This window comes from Peromyscus leucopus, chromosome 19 (assembly GCF_004664715.2).
Source record: "Peromyscus leucopus breed LL Stock chromosome 19, UCI_PerLeu_2.1, whole genome shotgun sequence".
NCBI lineage: Eukaryota > Metazoa > Chordata > Mammalia > Rodentia > Cricetidae > Peromyscus > Peromyscus leucopus.
Genome location: NC_051079.1, coordinates 7473039 through 7492635, shown reverse-complemented (window position 1 = coordinate 7492635; position 19597 = coordinate 7473039). Strand labels below are relative to the sequence as shown.

General features: G+C 40.7%; 1 protein-coding gene across 1 annotated transcript in view; it reads left to right on the top strand.

Annotated features, from left to right (window-relative positions):
* Positions 1-19597, top strand: part of Cdh2 (cadherin 2) — a 220573-nt gene that overhangs the window by 30266 nt on the left and 170710 nt on the right. The window contains exon 2 of the mRNA XM_028892025.2: positions 5439-5550. Coding sequence (XP_028747858.1) covers positions 5439-5550 — 112 coding nt within the window. The remainder of the gene's footprint in view (positions 1-5438; positions 5551-19597) is intronic.

The window sequence follows — 19597 nt, the reverse complement described above, 5'->3', positions numbered from 1 at the left end:
GTTAAATGTAAAAACAAACTGCTCCTGGTAGTCCAGCATCAACCTCAGATATTAGGAAAAGAAGGCCTACTTGTATCGGTGTGATAGGCTACACGCTCAGCACAAATCTTTGTTGCCTGTACCTTTTGCTTGGGCTGTTCTTTTCCACTTACTCTTGGCAAATTTTTGATCATCTTTAAAGTCAAGGCCTAAATGTCACTTGCATTATGGAGTCCTCTTTGACTTCCATAGGTAGATTTATCATCTTCCCAGCCGCCACTCCTCACCTACCCCCATTTCCCATGAAGCAATTTGGAAAATACTCTATCAAATACAGTTTGCTGGTGTACTCCTGGTCCCCAACACCCTCTTCATAGGCCCAGCCAGTAGGTGAACCCCAGGCTCCCAGCCATCTATGACTTGACCCTGTGTAACTCTCCAGCTTCAACTTTTGACTTCCTGCCTTGTTTCTTGGGCTGCCTGACAGGGAGCTCATTGTCATTCCCTAGGCATGTGCTGTTTCTTGCTGTCTCATTTTAACTCAGACAGTGAACTCCTGCCACAGCTTCCCTGCCAGGCCCCTTTGCTTTGCTACTATGAGCCTTTTTTGGGGGAGACCTGAAGACCCCAGGAGCCTTCGTATCCCCTGGGGCTCAGCACTTCTAAACTTCCTACTTGAAGCTTTGTGCTCCTAAGCCTGAGCCTCATTCTGTTTCCAGAGGCAAATGCACACTCAGAACATGCTTTTCCAAAGGGTCTAATTGTTTTTTTTGTAATTGGAAGAGCAGCAGAGCTAGAACTCATCCTCTTCCTGAGTGTGGAAGTGTGGTCTTGGGTATTTCACTTCCTGTGAGAACTCATTTGCTGCCTGTAAAATGCTGATATTCTTCCAGCCCCAGAGAGGCTTAAGGAGAATCAAGTGAGATACCAATGCTGTCTAAAACTTAGCAGTATCCCAAGGGTCTGCAGCTGATAGTTCTGTGTGTTTGCTTGGTCAAGAGTGATTCCCATATTTTTCAGTGTGCTTATGCTGAAAATCAAGGTTTTGTGTCCACAGATAGGCTTCATAGGAATTAATGTAGTGTTGTTTATTCACTTGCCAAGTGTCTAGCTGCCTTTGAGTTTCAGCAGCTAAGTTAAAGACTGGAAACAGATCCTGCAGAACCTAAAAATGCTTGCTGCTTGACCTATATAGAAAAAAAGCCTGCTCACCTAAGCACCACTCACATATGTTCTGTTCACAAGAATATGCTCAGGTCACAGTTCCTTTCAGTCACGTACAGTAAGTTTATGGGAGAATTCTGTTCCCTGAATCTGATTTCCAGAGTTTCACCCCAGACCTGGTATAATGGTCAGTTAGGATGAGGAAGGTGTCCAGTGAGTTATTTGAGATCATGGACTTCACACATAGCAATGTGAAGGGTAAGTAGACACTCCTTTCTTGTAGGTTTCCATGAAGCATACAACTCTGGTGGGTGTTTTGTTTGTTCTTGGGTTAGTACTTCATTATGAATCCTGTCTTGGGTGTGACACCGTGTTTGGTGGCACCCCTGGTCTCCTCCCCTCTAGAAACCAGCATTCTTCTCCAAGCTGTGACAACCTAAAATACGAGGTTACATTATGGGGTAAAAACACTAATGTAGAACATTCCATCATCAAGTATGGGTTACATTAGAGAACCTTCCACATCCTAAAGCTGGGCATTTACTAACCTAGTACCTGAAATAAAGAAAGATATAATTTCTCTAGGAGATTATATTTACTTGAGTGCTCCCTGTTAGTTTGACATGTTGATTTTGATAGTTTAAATTGGAAAAGAATGATATATAACACAATACACATTTATGTATTTTATATATATAGTTAGATATTACATATAATTTTTGAAACAGGAGCTTATATAGCCCAGGCTGGCCTCAAACTTTCTGTGTAGTTGAGGGTGATCTTTGAATCCTGATCATACTGTCTCTACCTCCCAAGTGCTGAAATTATGGTTATGTACCACCATGTCCAACTTGAAATAGATATATTAATAGAAATATTAACATGGATTAGTAGCACCATGCTTTTCTTGGATCCATTTTTGTCTTAGGGAAGAATAATTAAGTAGTTATTTGAAGTGGGCATAAAAACCTCACAGTAACACAGGGCTCTCACAGGTGTGTATTATGAGCAGTCAGGATTCGTGTGGGATGCACTTTTTATGCTTTGCATTCTCATGGTCAGTCTAGGCAGGCAGGCACCCTTACATAGCTGAGGAAGGTGTATTCAGAGAGACTAGGTAAAGGATTACAGAGTGAAATTCTTCCTTTGAGATAAAGGAGACTTAAACCATAAGAAGGCAACATCCACCTTATTCCTGATGGCCTTGAGGTAGCCTTGTGATCTTGTTCCTGTAAGTTTCGACCAGGGCGTTATTGGTGCCAGCTCTGCTTAGGTAAACACATTATTCTTGGAATTGAAGCAAAACTACCCATTAGTCCATAGTCTTTAGACTTCATGGATCATGGAGAGCTTCTCCATGCAGCTGCACACTGACCCTCCCAGTGTCCAGCTGAAATGAGATTGCGCCTTCCTGTAAGTCTTTCACAGTTTGCTCTGTCTGGTCATCCTGCCAGCTCTGCCCTGACCCACATATTTTGACAAGAATCTGTCACAGCTCCACCATGGTTTGAAGCTTGTGCTAGGGGTGAAGAAGCCAATCCATAACATGGCAGTGGGACACAGGTTTATAGCACATCTGTCCCCTTAATGTGTCAGATGGGGAGTTCCCTTCATTTGTTTTCGTGAGCTAAAAGTTAAAGTTTTCCTTTGACCAAGTGCCTTCCCTGTATCAGGGTGCATGTAACTGGGATCTCAAGTGGCTAGTCTGGTAACACCTTTCTGTGTCTCATACTCCACAAGTATGGGGGACCTCTCTCCTTGCTTCTTAATTGGTTCCCAATTACTTATCTTCTATTATGAAATTGGTAGCATGTGGACATACTGGAAATAATTCAATGTGTACTCACAAGTCTTTTCCATTCTTCACATCTTATTTTGCTGCTTCACCTGCTCTACCAAAGAAATGAGCTACTACAGATACATTTGAAGAAACCTGTAAAAAAAAAATCTTTCCTGTTGCATGTCCTACTGTCCCATCCTGGAGGTGGTTGCTCTCATTGCCTTGTCCATTTTAAAATCCTTCTTCTATTTATTTTTGTGTGTCCAGAGCACTGGCTATCTTTGTGACTAAATTTTGTAAAAATGGAATCATCATTCATATCTTTTATTTATTTATTTTTAAGAGTGGCTCATGGTGCTATGTGCTTAGCCTTCAGTTTTAATCAGGAATGCCGCACAAATGTGTTTTTTGATGTACTTAAACTAATGCTCATTCTGAGCTTAATTGATAATTAAATTTCTTTTTCCACATTTGTGTATAACTTTAAGGCCCTGACTCTTTTTGCTTGTTGTGTTGTCCATTTGACAAATTGCCTATTGGATACATGTAGACCAGGTCTTCAGTGTTAATGTTGGGTTTTTCTCTTCTTGAGTCTTGGAAAATATATTGGTCCATTTTCCTGTGGGTGGACGTATAGGGGTTCTGTAGATCCTGAGACAACAGCTATGCTTCAGTGAACGTCTCTCCATCATTTACTAGGGCACCAAGGAGAGAACTTCTCTGTGAATGTAGTACAGTGTAGGAGGTTAGCCAAAGTCATCCTCAGCAGACTTTGCCAAAGTAGTCTCGTTTGTACACTTACTCTTGGGTAAAGAGCTGGTTCCTCTGTGTCCCTGATTTTATATGTTTGTTGTTTTTTTTTTTCCTCACATATAGTTGACTTGAAACCTGTTATGAACTTTGTGGGTCTTGTATTGGTTCACTTTTTATCTGTATGACTAAAATACCAGACAGAAGCAACTGGGTGGAGGCAATATTAGGTAGGCTCCTGGCTTCTTAAGTGTCTGTCCATTGCCACTGTTCCCATACATTTGGACAGAGTATCATGTGGATGTCCTCTGTGGCTGAAGCTGGTCTTCACAGCTGAAAGGAAGCAGAGAGAAGGGAAGGCCTGTCTTCTCTTTCCCCTTTTACTTTTGGAGGACCCTAATTCATGGAATGGTACCACCTACACTCAGCATGGGTCTTTTCACTCAGTTGGTCTTCTTTGTAAATGTCTTCACAGATTCATCCAAAAGTGCTCCTCGGCCGTCCCTTAGCTGACTCTACATTTTTGTCAGGATGACACTCAAAGTCTACCTCCACAAGGTTAAACTACACTCTCTTGTAGTTCCTAATAATATTTTGATATTAAATACTGTGCAATATTTAATACACTTTAAACTTGTTTTTGTTTGTGTTTTTATTTCCTTAGATATGAAAAGAGCAGATTAGCTATTAGAAGGAGTGGCTTTTTGCAACATCATTATTTCTAAACTTCATGTATGTAATTCAGGGATTCCTTTAATTAAGAAGCAGCATTGTATTGCTTCATCCAGACACTACTTGTTCTGAGTTCTGTCACTTTGGGGGTAGGCATGGGGGTCAGTGATCATTTCTTTCTGATTTGTTGTGTCTTTGGGGACTGGTCCTAACAGTCTGGTGACTGAAATTGCTCCCTTTGGTGAACTTTCTGTATTTTTCCTCCTCCTTCTGTGTTTGAACTTTCATCAGTTTAGGGTAGAGTGTCCTATAGTTAATAGAGAGTACTATAAGGTCTAAACATCTTGAGAATGAAGCAGTGAAGCCAGAAGTAACCATGCATATGTTGATGGTTAATTCACTAACCCTTGATGTGACTAAATTTTAAGTACCTGTGAGTAACTGTGTTGACAGAGAGGAAGATGCAGAAAGGCTTGTGGTTACTTTCTTAAGTATAAAAAAAGAATCTTAATTGAATTGATCATTTTAATAGTTTTTAATATAACCATAGTCTTTGAATTAAAGACTATATACTTGACATTGTTTGGTTTGACTTGGCATGTACTGTTTATTATGCCATAAATTTATCATAACTTTTTCCATCAACAAAGCATGTGGAAGCAAACTTCATGAAGAACTAGATGAGAATGTGAAACTATCTATACACTTGAATGTATACTTTTCCCCCCATAAGCCCTCTCGTTACTATGGGTGATATGTAGGCCCCTGGAACTATTTGGATGACTCCTAGTTCCATTCCTACTTGGTCCTCTTCATTCACAAAGGCCATTTTAATGGAAATGGTCAGTCCTTAGAAAAATCTGGAATGTGTATTATGTAGATTTTTTCAGGACTAGACAAGTGGGATTTGTTTCTTCAACTCCAATTATCAAAAAGATTAACCCTTTGCCCTCTACACTCTAATTGTAACCCTTTAGAAACAGAGGTTGTTTGTACAAGATAGTTGAAAAAAATGGGGCTGGATGCCAAGTGGACGGTTTCTTGGTTGAAGGAGGCAGCAATCATTGCCTGCATTTTTTCTCTTGTGTTCCAGGCGTCTGTGGAGGCTTCTGGTGAAATTGCATTATGCAAGACTGGATTTCCTGAAGATGTTTACAGTGCAGTCTTACCGAAGGATGTGCACGAAGGACAGCCTCTTCTCAATGGTAGTATCTTCAAAAAAATTCTTGTATGTACAGTGTGCGTGTTCTTCACAGGGTCTCTGACTCCTGTCTGTGGCCTAGCAAGTGTGAGTTTTTCAGTCTCCATAATGAGACCATAGGGACTTTACTGCAGGACTACAAGGAAGACCATGTAGTTCCTATGTACATTGTTGGAAGCTCCTGGCCTTGTGAAATGTCCAAGTTCTTCCTTGTTCAGTTTATGCTGAGAAACGTCACACAACTGCTTTTTCTGCTTTTCCTGTGTCTATTTTACTTAGTCTGAAGAATGGTACTTACCAGACATCTGATTCTAAGGGTCAAAAACAATTTCCTTGAATTTCAGAAAGGAACTCATAAATACTAACTTGGATTAAAACATGCTCAAATTTAATATTTGGCAAAATTATTAGTAAACAAACAACACATAGAGTCTCAGGTTGGGGCATGAAATCTGTGCTTTTGTTATGATGTTGTTTATAGAAATTACTAGAAAGCTTGTCTATGAGGAATATATGTGAATTGGAAATATAGACACATTCCATGTAAATATGATCAAATTCATTGTGGTTACTATGTGAGAATTCTTGCCAACAAAGCTAGAACGAAATCAGAAAAAAACCCATCTAAAGCAAAATGTAAAGCCCGTAGCTTTAGTTCCAGTGGGAAATGAACAAAATTTTGGTTAGTAGCCTTGTAGTATTGTCATGAACATATTTTCATTGCATAGTATGTTATTGAAATATGAAAGCAAGGATTGATCAGTGAATCATATTTAAATTTTATTTCCCAGCAAATCTTGTACATCTCTAAAGCTGTCTGAGAGAGCTGCATTTAGAAAATCTGTTAACCTCCACTAATTAATTTGCACAGAGCTCTACCACATAGCCTTAATTGAAGTGTCTCCACAGCACTGACAGACCCAGTGCGCAAACACCTAAGAATACTGGAGGCAGAGGACTTTGAAATGTAAATGGCCTCTTAGCTAGGAAAGCTCTTTGGTACAACTTACATTTTATTCTAATTTCTATTTAAATTATGACTTGCTCCCACCTATGTGGTCTTTCTGAAGTTGATTTCCAATTTTCTCAAAAGCATCCTCCTGCCCCTGCTCATTACATGCTTTTTTAATGAGTGCATGACGGAGTTGGTCTGTCTCAACACTGAATCACTCTCTTATCTAGTGGATCATGGCTGACTTGATGGTGCTTTAATTCAAATCACAGGGTATCAACTTAATCTCAAAGAGAATCGTGAAGTCCTACAAACTTTCCAGGTTCTTTAAATCTGTAGATGACTATGAAGTATAGAACCTGTATAGTAGGAAAGTACTCCCTGAGTGTGCAAAATATATTGACATGATTCTTTGTTTTTTTTTTTGTTTTTTTTTTTTTTTGTTTTTTTTCGAGACAGGGTTTCTCTGTGTAGCTTTGCGCCTTTCCTGGAACTCACTTGGTAGCCCAGGCTGGCCTCAAACTCACAGAGATCCGCCTGGCTCTGCTTCCTGAGTGCTGGGATTAAAGGCGTGCGGACATGATTCTAAGAAATAGTTCTACCAGGCAAAAAAAAACTTAAAGTAATTGGTTGCAATTTTTATTGTATTTTTATGATTCATTTTTTAAATGACTAATGCCTTTTCCTAAGAGCCTTTAATTTGTTTATTACAAATAAGCACATAGTCTGTCACCAGAAACCATTGACATAAGATTAATTACTTGGAGATTTTGAATAGTTTTAAAGATGACAGCTCATTTTATAGTTATTCCATAATGCTGGTAACACAAGAAATGGGGCTTAACTTTTCGCTTAAATCTTTTTAGTATAACTTAGACACTTGTGATTTGTCCTGAAGTTGTAATTATGAAGAATTCAAAATATTTTCGGCTTTTCCCTCCAGCCATCCATCTTGGGAGAAGAGTAGGTGATAGTGTGTATTTTGCACATGACATACTATTACTTGTTCTCTTTATCTATCCTTCTTAGACAATGTTAAAGGACAAACCAGCACACGAAAGCTCAAGACACGCTGTTTAAAACACCCACTAGGGGAAAAAAAATAACATTGGGGAAAGAAGAAAATTCACTCCACCTTCCCAGGAGCATTAGTCTTTAGTGTCTCTGGTTAATGTTCCTGTCAGAATCCTGACTTTAAATGATTGCAAGCTTTTACCTTTTATATATTTGTGGTACCTTTAGTAGGATAATAATCCAAAGCTATGCCATTCATGGAAGCAAAATGCCATGCCATAATTCTTTGCGTGAGTTTGGACACTGAAATAATTCGTTTCATCTTATACACACCACGTTGCTGAGTCACTGAGGCTGGTTGTTTCTGATGTGAGCTAGTGGCCTGTAGGGTGTAAGGAAATAACTGTACATGGCAGTCTTCGGCACTTTCCCAAGTTACCAGCTGCTTGGAGTATTCTACCATACGAAGGTTGATGTTAGAGTTGCCACCACTGAGTTCATCATGTTTTCCCATTTCCCAAAACATTCCTTTCTCAATCCTGCAGCATTATGTGTCTTTCGCAGTTAAAATCAGGTTTCATATCCTAGCCAGTCATTTTAATTTTCTATTTCACTCTATTTGAAAAGATAAGATATTATTCTTGCTATTTTCTTTTGATAACATTTTTTTTTTTTTGATTTTTCGAGACAGGGTTTCTCTGTGTAGCTTTACGCCTTTCCTGGAGCTCACTTGGTAGCCCAGGTTGGCCTCGAACTCACAGAGATCCGCCTGGCTCTGCCTCCCGAGTGCTGGGATTAAAGGCGTGCGCCACCAACGCCCGGCCTTGATAACATTTTTTAAAGAGGCCAGTGGCTCACCTGTTGCATACGGTGGTGTCAGAGGATGCGTGTGGCATGCCCAGCCTAGTGAAGGAGTTGAAAATTTTGGTATTTAGGACCAGGGTTGCTGATCATTTTTTAACAATTGAGTAGTAATCTTCATGAAGGTGCTTGGAAACTATGAAACTCTCATTAAAGATGTAAGATTTATAGCATTAGAAAGCCACAGAGGAGCATCACACGTGGCCTGGACAGTCATTGTAGGACAGCCTGTTCCCAGCTTCCCTGTCATTTTCTCCATTTGTCAGGCATTTCCTGAGATAGCAAACCTTGGGAATGCATTAGAGGCCCTCCAGCAACTCTTGCTGATTTCATCAGTCTGTATTTTCATAAAATCATAAAGGAGTGATGTGCCATATGTTCAACCTTTGTCTCTCCTCTTATATTATGTGATAACTTTGACTCACTGAAGAGAGTCCATTATTTTTTAAAATAGCTGTACAGTCCTCAGTTCTGTTATGTTAGCAAAACCAGATTTTTCTTAGCTGTGTGTCTATTTTTGAACATACAGGTTGTTTCTAATTTTCTTCTCTGATGTATAGTGCTGCTATGGAAATTCTAGAGAAAGTTGATGTTTCTTTAGAGACAGTATCTTCTGGAATTTGTTCAAAAGCAGAAATTTTTGAAATGAAAGGAAATACAGAGTTTGACAAGTGGATGTTTATTATAGATTTGCATTTGGTAGAAATGTTTCGTGTGTGCGTGTATGTGTGTGTTTGTGTGTGTGTGTGTGTGTGTGTGTGTGTGTATTCTGTCATGTTACGTGTGTGTAGGCCAAGGGATAACGTCATGTGTCGGTCCTTGCTTGAGACTACGTGTTTCTGTTGTTACTGCCGGTAAGTTGGGCTAGCTGTCCTGGGCATCCGCTTCTCCTCCTCCTGTCTCTTTGCAGAATCACTGGGTTTACATATGCTACTACTGTGTTTCTTTTCTGAAATCCAATCTCAGGTCCACACCTTGGCACTCACTCTGTTCACTGGACTATGTCTTCAGCCCTGTAGAAATGTTCTTTGTAAGATAAAAAGCCTCTCTCTCTCTCTGTCTCTCTGTCTCTCTCTCTCTCTCTCTCTCTCTCTCTCTCTCTCTCTCTCTCTCTCTCTCTCCCTCTCCTTTCCCCCCTCTCTCTCTGCCTCTCCTTCCCTCTCTCTCTCCCTCCCTCCCTCTCACCCTCCCTCCTATAAATCATAAACATATGTTACTTCATTTAAAGATATCCATCACCATGTAATTTTGTAATGTTTTCTAGATTTGTTCTTTCCTTTCTGGTGAAAAGCAGTTTTTAATCCTGCGAGATATATGTTTGCCTTCGTAAAGTAGGATCAGATCTGTCATGTTTAGGCAGTGATTTTTACCTTACATTTTCCTATTCCAGTTTCAAAGCACTTATTACCAACTCTCTCATTTTCCAGACAAGCAAATTAGAGCTCTGAGAGATTATAGGCTTGCCCGTGATTACATAGCTCCTTAGTCTGCTAGCTACAGACCTGGAATTAGAACTCAGTGTTGTTTTTTTTTTTTTCCTAACCTAGTTCTGATGATGCTGATAATTAAAAAAACAAAGTTCACCACAGAAATGGAGGATGTCTTAGTCCACATATCCAGATGTCTTGTGCAAAGCTTATAGAGAGCCCACTTCCTCTTTTGGCACAATGATTGACATACTGCTGGGAAGATTTGGGGACCATCACATAAACAATACCTCTTCCAATTAACAAAATATATTTTTTAATTTATCTTTACTCTTAATCATTTATACATGCCTGCTTACCAGAAGAAAAATACAGGGCTTTGGAATCTAATATTTACCTTATACTCCACTAAGCTAGGAGAAGAAAAAAACCATTGTGGAAATACTTTACTTGAAAATAAAAGAATTACCATCGACCTTTCTATCCTGTGTTCACAGTGTCTGACACACTGCAGAGGATCCCGGGTCTTTCAGTGTGGCTGGCAAGGGATGTCCTTGTGTGTTTTGAATTGGTTGTTCTCCTGCTGTTTCGCCAAGTCAACTCCTCAGATCTGGTTAACATAAATAGCAACTGGCAATTACCATGGGTATTTTCAGTAATCCATTCTGCTGCACAACCTCTGGCCAGCTCATGATGATTATGTTCAACTCCATGGGATTTAATTTAGATTAGTTTGCTTGCTGATTGAGCCTGTTCTGCATTAACAGGGGGGCTGAAGGATGGTAACTGTAGACAACATGACTGAAGTAGTTATTTTAGTTTAGTAGGGATCTACGACTAAAACACTGTGCTGTTTATGTGTGTGTTTGCATGTTCTTATGTGTGTGTGGGGGTATGTATATGGGAGTGCATGTGTACACGTATGTAGAGGCCGTCCTTGGGTGTTTGCCTCAGCTGTTCTCCCCATTGGTCATTGTAGCACAATGAACTGAGGCTGGCAGACTGAGCTAGACTGGCTGGCCAGTGTGTCCTACGAATCTACCTGTTTCTGCCTGCTGTTGTTATGATTGCTTTTCCCAGGGACCAACTTTCTTTTTGTTGTTGTTTTTGCCTTTTGTTTTCAAGACAGGGTTTCTTTGTATAGCCCTGGCTGTCCTGAAACTCATTCTGTAGACCAGGCTGTCCTCAAATTCACAGAGATCCACCTGCTTCTGCCTCGAGATTGCTTGGATTAATGCTCCCCTGCACTGTGCCCAACTTTTAATAAGAGGTCTGAGAATTGAAAGCTGGGTCCTGTACATAAACGGCAACCACTTTTCCTGACTGAGCCACTTCTCCTAGCACGTGCTGTACTATTTTTTTAAAAAATAATGTAAGTGCCTTTGTGTGACATGTCACACTCTATTTTAACAGAGACTTGATCATGAAAATCTGTTATAATTATTTTGGTAAATTTTGTGTGTATTTAACATGTAAATTTTTTTTTTAAATATTTGAACTGTAGGTTTATAAACTTCTTGTTGATAAAGCCAAGTAGGCCATTATAGTTCACTGGCTTCTGATGGCTTGTGGGACATGCCGCAAAACGCAGGGATTGTGCTCTGTGCTGTTGATAAGCAGCTGGGTGCCTCCTTGTCAAAATGTTCTCATGAGCAGTAGTTTTTGTTGTTGTTGCTTTTAAAGTCAGGGTCTTTTTTTTAAAAGACATAGTTTTAAAAACCATTTATTTATTTTTTATTTTATGTGTTCTCAGCCTCCACTGTGTGTTTGTGTGTGTGTGTGTGTGTGTGTGTGTGTGTGTGTGTGTGTGTGGTCATTTACACCATGGACCATGCTTGGAGGTCAGAGGACAACTTGCTGGAGTTGGTTCTCTCTTTCCAACCTGTTGAAGCAGTATCTATCTTATCTCTATCACACTGTGTACTCCTGGCTAGCTGGCCCTTGAACCTCTGCCTGATTCTCCTGCCTTCAGGTCCTCAGGCTTACATTGTTAGTTCTTTGACCTGCAGAGCCAGTGTACAGGCCCTGGTCCATTTCTTTTTTTGAACAATACATTTAGCTATACAATAAATAAAAGAACTGGGCACTTTCGTCTTGTTTATATCCATTTAGACATTATTTCCCACTTGGAAGGTTTTCAAACCCCTTGGATGTATTTTTTTGGTCTTGCTTTCTTAATTCAGTGCTACCAAGGAAGACACACCTGTGTGGGTGTACACCTCCTGTTTTAGCTTCTTTTGCAGGTATTTCTAGCCTTGAGAAATTTGGAGGAGCTGAGATTGGCTCCTTCACCACCACGTAACGAGGAGACACATGCTAGAAACAGCCAGGCATGGTTTGCCTGTCACTTGCAAACACGAACGACCAGCTTCCTAAATATTTTACAAATCTTCCATCATGAGATCAAAGAAAACTTTTCTGACCCTCCTCGTGGTCAGCATCTGTCAGGGACTCTGTGTTTGGGCAGAAGTAAGTGCCCTGAGAGAAATGTGGCAGATAAGGGGAATAGAGAGCATGTGCTTTGCAGCTGACGTAGGACAGTCCGAGCATGAGAGAAAAGTAAGTTAAAAAATGATACCGTGTTGATCCAACAGCCACAGCCACTTAGGGGGAATAATGTTAAAAACAGGGAGCAGTAGGTGTTGGGGCCCCAGGGGAGAGCGCCTGGCTGACTGGAGTGGAGACAGGAAGGGGCTGAGGTGAAATGAGGTCAGTGTAGTAGCCGGCCACTCTGTGTGAGGCTTTGTAGACCAGTGTAAGGACGCTGGCTTTGCCTAAGGAGAGGTAAAGAGCTTTGGAGGGCTTTCAGCACAGGGAGGACATGATCTGACTTCAAAACACGATCACACTGGCCGTGACACTGAGAAAAGACAGGAGGAGAGACCAGATGGGAGGCAGCGTCCGAGGGTGAGGGGCCACAGTGATGCCAAGGAGGCTGAGAGCGACACGTGGACTTAGAGTATTCCAGGAAACATAGGTGAAGGAGAAGCCATAGAATGTGAAATTAACCCTTTTAAAGGGATGGGTCTGATAGCGCTTAGTCTACTCAGAGTGGAACAAACACCAGCTCTTTCCACTTCCAAAAATTTCTACCACGTCAAAGTAAGGGGCTCCTACCCAAGAAGCACCTCCCCTCCTGTCATCTACCACACAGCACACAAATGTTTGTGACACTTCTTTCACACAGCATAAAACTCGGGAAATTCTCTGAAGCTCTGGTGTGTGTCAGCAGAACTTCATTCCTTCTCATAGGTGAATGGTATGCATTGTGTGGGCCCATTGACTCATACAGTGGCACACAAGTTATACACACACACACCACAATGTATTCATCAGTTCTGTTAATTGTAGCTGGAGTTTTCTCCAGTCCTGCCTGGCCTGTGGTCAGGACAAATCTCTCTCACCCGCCAGTCCCGCAGCTGCTCAGACCCAACCGAGTAAACACAGAGACTTATGTTGCTTACAAACTGTGTCCCGCTATCTAGTTCTTCTATCTTAAATTAACCCATGTCTATTAATCTATAAGTTGCCACATGGGGAGTGGCCTCCCGGTACCTTACATCTCACTTGTCGTGGCAGCGGCTGGCAGCGTCTCTGACTCAGCCTTCCACTTCCCAGCATTCTCTTCTCTGCTAGTCCCGCCTATACTTCCTGCCTGGCTACTGGTCAATCAGTGTTTTATTTATTAATCAATCAGAGCAACACATTTAATATACAGAACATCTCACAGCACTTCCCCTTTTTTTTTTCCAAAAAGGAAGGTTTTTTTTTTAACTTTCACATAGTAAAATTACATATAACAAAACAATTATCAAGCAAGAATTACAGTTACAATATCTAGTCTATTTATAATATCTAGTCTATTTGTATTTGGCAAAGTTAGAGAAGATATCATCTATCCTATATTTGTGAATCTAAGCTTTCATATCTAACTTACCTCTTATCATAACTAAGGAAAATTTTAACTCTAGTCTTCAACTACATCAAAGACCTCAGAAGGATATACTATTACCTGAGAAATGGGAGGACACAAGCAACTTTGGAGAGTCTTGTGAGAGAGGACAGAGACAGCTACTAGATGGTTCGATTAGTCTTTGGCCCCTATACCCAGGTTGGACGACCAATTTGCATGTCAGGACAGCTATGGACCTCCACCAGAGTTTCCTCTGGCTTCGCCCTGCCCAGGCATAGTTCACCATCTTTCGGTCCTAACGCATGCGCTCGTGCTCCAGTTAATGACTCATCTGTTGATAGACAAAATAGATAGTTTCACTTATGGGTCACTGAGAATACTGCTGGTATGAACATGCATAGACAACACATACATTCTTTTTTTTTTCAAATGTATACCAGGGAGTGAAATGAGGAGACTGTGTACTGTTTCTATGTTTACGTCATTGCACACCTATGAAATGCTTTCTACAGACACAGTATTCTCACAGACAAACACTTGCTATTTTACATTTATTTTTCCTGCAACCATCCTGGTGGGTATGAAGATGCACCTCATTATAGTTTTGATTTGCATGTTCCTGGTGACTAATGGTGTTGGACATCTTTTTTGAATGTTTCATTTGTGTGTAATTTTGAAGAAATACCTATTCGGGTCCTTGGCTCATTTGTAGAAATTTAGCTCTCTGTTTTTTTTTTTTTTTTTTTTTTTTTTTTTTTTTTTTTTTTTTTTTTTGAGTCATGGAAATACAGACACACAGACAAACGAGAGAGAGCCAGAGAGCCAGAGAGAGAAATCCTGGAATGCAAACCCTTGTTAGATATGTGATTTGTAGGCATCTCTTGTCTGTAGGGTGCTGTCTTAGTCTATTTGGGTTACTATAATAAAATATTATAGATTGGGTGATTATTAACAATGGAAATTTATTTCTCATTCCTCTGAAGGTTGTGATGTCCAGGTTCAGAATTTGTGCTGATGTGGTCTCAGGTCTACATTCTCTTATGAGGCCCTCTTTTATACTACTGTGGCCCCATGGCAGAAGTAGCCAGGGATCTCTCTATAGAAGTATAAGTCAGGGCTTTCTCGAGGAACAGAACTCATAGAATGAAACACACACACACACACACACACACACACACACACACACACACACACACACAGAGAGAGAGAGAGAGAGAGAGAGAGAGAGAGAGAGAGAGAGAGAGAGAGAGAGAATTTATTAAATGGCTTATAGGCTATGGTCCAGCTAGTCTAACAGTGGCTGTCTACCAACAGGAAGTCCAAGAATTCAATAATTGTTTAGTCCAAGTTGGACTTCAGAGAAGAATCTCAGAGAATTAAGCTCTGATGCCAGTGAAGGAATGGGATTGCTATCAAGAGAGAGAGCGATCAGGCAAAGAAAACTAGCTTCCTTCTTCCATGTCCTTTGTACAGGCTGTCAGCAGAAGGTGTGTCCCCGATTAAAGGTGGATCTTCCCACCCCAATGATCTGGTTTAGAATTGGGTCTTCCCAACTCAAATGATTTAATTAAGAAAAAATAAATCCCTCACTGGTGTGCCTAGCCTTTTGGGCTTTATTTAATTCCAAATGTAGTCAAGTTGATAACCAAGAATAGTTATCACAGGGGCCTTTTGTAAAAGCAATGACCAAAATCATAATAGTTGTGACCTCATCACATTTCCAAAGCCTGCTTCCTGATACCATCATATTGTCTGTTAAGATTTCACCATGTGAATTTTGAGATGGGTAGAGGGATATAAACATTGAGACCACAGTAGTAGTAGTCATCTTCTCACGTTCTGGAATATGTCCTTTGGTGCACAGGCATTTTGTTGCTATTTTTGGTGTGTGTGTGATTGTGTGTGTGTGTGTGAGTGAGAGAGAGAGAGAGAGAGAGAGAGAGAGAGAGAGAGAGAGAGAGAGAGAGAGAGAGAGAGATTGGGAGCCTTGAAAAAAAATACATAAATGTGTATATATATATGTGTGTATATATATATGTATATATGCGTTTTACCACTGAGTTACATCTCTAGCCCTTCCTTGGGGTTTAGACACAGGGTCTTGCTGTATAGATACAACTATACTTGTTCTTTACATAAAAGCTAGCCTGGCCTAGAACTGATAATGCTTATGCTCCTGATTACAGGTACATCCACCCACCTGATTACACTTTTAGTTTTGATGTAAGTCAGCTTATCTACTTTTTCTCTCCTTTTGTTCCTCTTACTTTTTGGTCCTCTATCTAAGAATTCAGTGCAGAATCAAAGAGCATCAAGACTTGCTACTGTGTGTCTGAGAGTTTTGTGGTATAAAGACCTTTAATATTCAACCAAACCTCTGCTTTTATCTTTTTCTGAGTGAATTTCCATATGGGGCTACTGGGATGTGATGGATTGAGTGTATTCCCATGAGAGAACTAAGAATTGAAGGAGGCTCCAAGGTGTTTGAGCCCTGGGTAGGTCGTTACTCATTGTGGTAGAGCATCAAGAGGTTGGCTTGATCTGTGGAGATGATCTGAGAAGCCAGGGAGACATTCACATGGAATTCAGAGGCTTAGTGGAGAGGCCAGGGCTGATGAATGGAAAGTACTCCATGTTCTTGCAACATGGAAAGCCATGACTCAGAGCAAGTCACTACGGAGCTGATGGGAGAAGGAGAGACCAAGAAAAGAGAGGAGACACACTTTAAGAGTCCAGTGTTGAGAAGAACGGTGGGGAAGGGGAAGCACCAGGAGGGGGTGGTGACGTCTAGGGGGCATGAGAGGGAGTTCCAAAGGGACAGAGTGTTCATATACACCAAATGTCTGCTCACAGGAAGACGGAGGCGCCTCCATTGGGATCCGCAATGGAGAGTTGCTCACATCTTTGATGACAGCTTTCAGAGACAATGCTCAAAAGCTTGACTTGTCTGTGTGTTGTACAGTTGTGAAGAAGAGGGACGTTGAATAAAGATTACATTTTCCATGAGAAGAAAGGAGAATTTGAGCAGAAGTTAGAGGGGGAAGTGGCCGCAGACGGGGGTCATTTCTTCAGTTTTTTTTTTTTTTTTGATGAGGAAGTGAGTCCTAGGGGAAGAAAAACGTCACAGTACACTGGACAGTAGTCCGTTGCCCAGACAACATGGATCTGGCTTGAGAAATGAGATGAGGTAGAACTCAGAAATCTGTATTGCCACCAGCTCTGCGGGTGTTTTAAACACCTGCATTTGGACCCACCGCAAGGCATTTTGTTACCAAGCCTCAGATGGTTCCAAGTCCTCATTCCAGCCATCTGATTTATCCCAGAAGGTCTCCTCTACAGACATGGCAAAGAGGATAAAAATAAAACCTTTGCGGTGTTCCATGATGGGAACAGTGTTTTCATGGGTAGAGAACCCTTAACAGACAGTTATCCAGCTTCTACCAGAATACTGCCTCCACTCGTTCCTCTGAAGTTGGCGGGGAGGAGATCATCCCAAACGATGTCAGTTCCATCTTTGGAGTAATCTGTTTTTTAAAAAGGTGATTTCTCAACAAGTTTAACAGAATCGTATTTTGAAAGCGTTACCCAGTGTGCCATTGACCCCCACATTGTACTAGTGCAGCCCCCTTTTCACGGAGGTTTTTATCATTTTTTTCATTCTGAAAAGTGTTCTTGAACATTTGACACGTAGTAGTCCCTTTTCAAGAAACCAGAGGTTGGTAGTAAACAGAAAAACAAAATCCTTGTTGGAGCAACTTGGAATCCAGATTCTCAGCATACATGGGCATACTTGCCTGGGCTCCATTCCCCCAGGTCCCTGGCTGAACATCAAACAGTTTCCTCGGTGGTATTTCAACACTTTAGATTACTCTCTTCTTTAAAAGAGAGGAAACTGAGGTTTTCCCCTCCATTGAACTTAATACCCTGGGCCCTGATGCATATGACAGAGGCATTCATTCCTCTTGCCTTTGATGCAAGCTTGGCTCTTCTGGGCAACCCCGGGTTTATTTATGGGATTATTTATGGTGACATTATTGTTTTGGCTCTGGCTAGGGGTGAAATTAAGTCAGGCCCCTCAGTGACTCCCAAAGAAGCTTCTTTCCATCTTGACTGGTACAATTATTTCTAATACAAATGTTATGCTTGTAATGAGGTTTTTTGTTTTTTTTTTTTTTTCAATAAAGATCCTAGCTTCCCCAGTATCTAGAGAACCTCATGACATGCCAGATACTCAGTGGCCCTAGGAAAAGATGCCTGTAATTATTTTTATAAAAGACCATTTGAACAGAGGAGCAAAGAGTAAAATAAACAAGTTTAGGTGACATTAATCAGCTTGAAGAAGTGAACCCTTTTCTGGTCTCCCTTCCTCTCCTCCCTCCCTCTGTAGTCATGAAATGATCAAGAAGAGGCTGATGGATTTCAGCTTACAGCACCTTCAAACCACTTGCTGAGACTATATTTCAATTCTTGGCCCATGATTTCCTTAAAATAGAATTTTTTAATGTCAGGCAATGGAGAAAGTGTGTGCCTCCAGCTAGAGTATAAGGCAGAAGCAGCAGAGTCGGGGTGTTTCAGTTCCTACCGTTTCAGACCCCTTTTTGAAATTCTTTTTTCTGTTTTATTTATTTTAATTTTTTTCATTTTACATACCAACCACAGTTCCCCCTCCCTCTCCTCCTCCTGGCCCCTACTTTTTCTTTTCTTTGTGACACAGAAAAAAATGACCCTTTTTCAAGACTCACACATGTTGGAAAACAAATGTGGCTTCAGGATTTTATGTTGATACATAAAGTCACGTATATGTATATGACATGGAATTAGAACAGAAACCAAACTTTCTAAGCAGCAAAGGTGACCAACCGGAGCAGAGGCAAGGGAGTAATATGTTCAACACACATATGTACTTGGATGAAAACACAATAAATATTCATGGTGCAACTCTTTTAAAAAGCGCATGCATTGGTATTATAAAGGCCATTGAGAGGGCATTCATACCAATAGATGTTTGTCTCCTTAAATAACAATATAAAACAAAGATGGATTCCTGATTGTGTTTGTTGATATAAACCCATGTATTTTTCTTTGTAACCATCGGTACCTGATGCTTACAGGAGTCTGAATTTTCTTTTTTACTTCCCCACCCCTGGCCTTTTGGACTTTGTCTTCTTGGGACAGCCGATGGAAGACCTCATTTATTTACTTTTTATTAAAAGTTTTGAAGGTTTTCAGCTTTTAATCAATGATTTATTTTTATTTCTTATTTGTATATGTGTTTGGTTGTGTGTGCTTATGTGCCCTACATGCCTGCAGGATCCTATGTAGCAGAAGAGGGCATCAGATGCCCCAGATCTGGAATTACAGACGGTTATGTGCTCCCTGTGGGTTCTGGGAATTGAACCCTGGGCCTCTTGAAGATCAGCCAGTGCTTTTAATCTCCAAACTAGCTTTTCAACCCCTAAATTTTACTCATATAAAATATTTTGATAAATTTTCCCCTTTCCCAACTGCTCCCAGATTCTGCTCACCATTCCAACTTTATGTGTGTGTTCACACTCCACTCTCATGCTGTCTCTAACTTATTTTGTGAGCCTAGCCTTTTAGCAGCTAAGCCTTCTCTCCAGACTTGACACTTTCTTGTAAATTGCTGGTTGTTAAGTCTTTACAGGTAACTCTGGTCATACTTTCTCACTTGGGAGGGAAAAGTCATTCATGGCCTCCTTTGGAGGGGTTCCTTCTTTAGGTCATAACATTCCTTTTGTGGATGCTGAACTGTGTTATTTGTGTGTGTATATGTGGGGGGAGGCGCTTTTTAGGTGCTTTCCAAAATTGGATTACCATTAATGCAGTGTCCACTCTCTGTGTTGAATTGACAGTGAAGCCACTT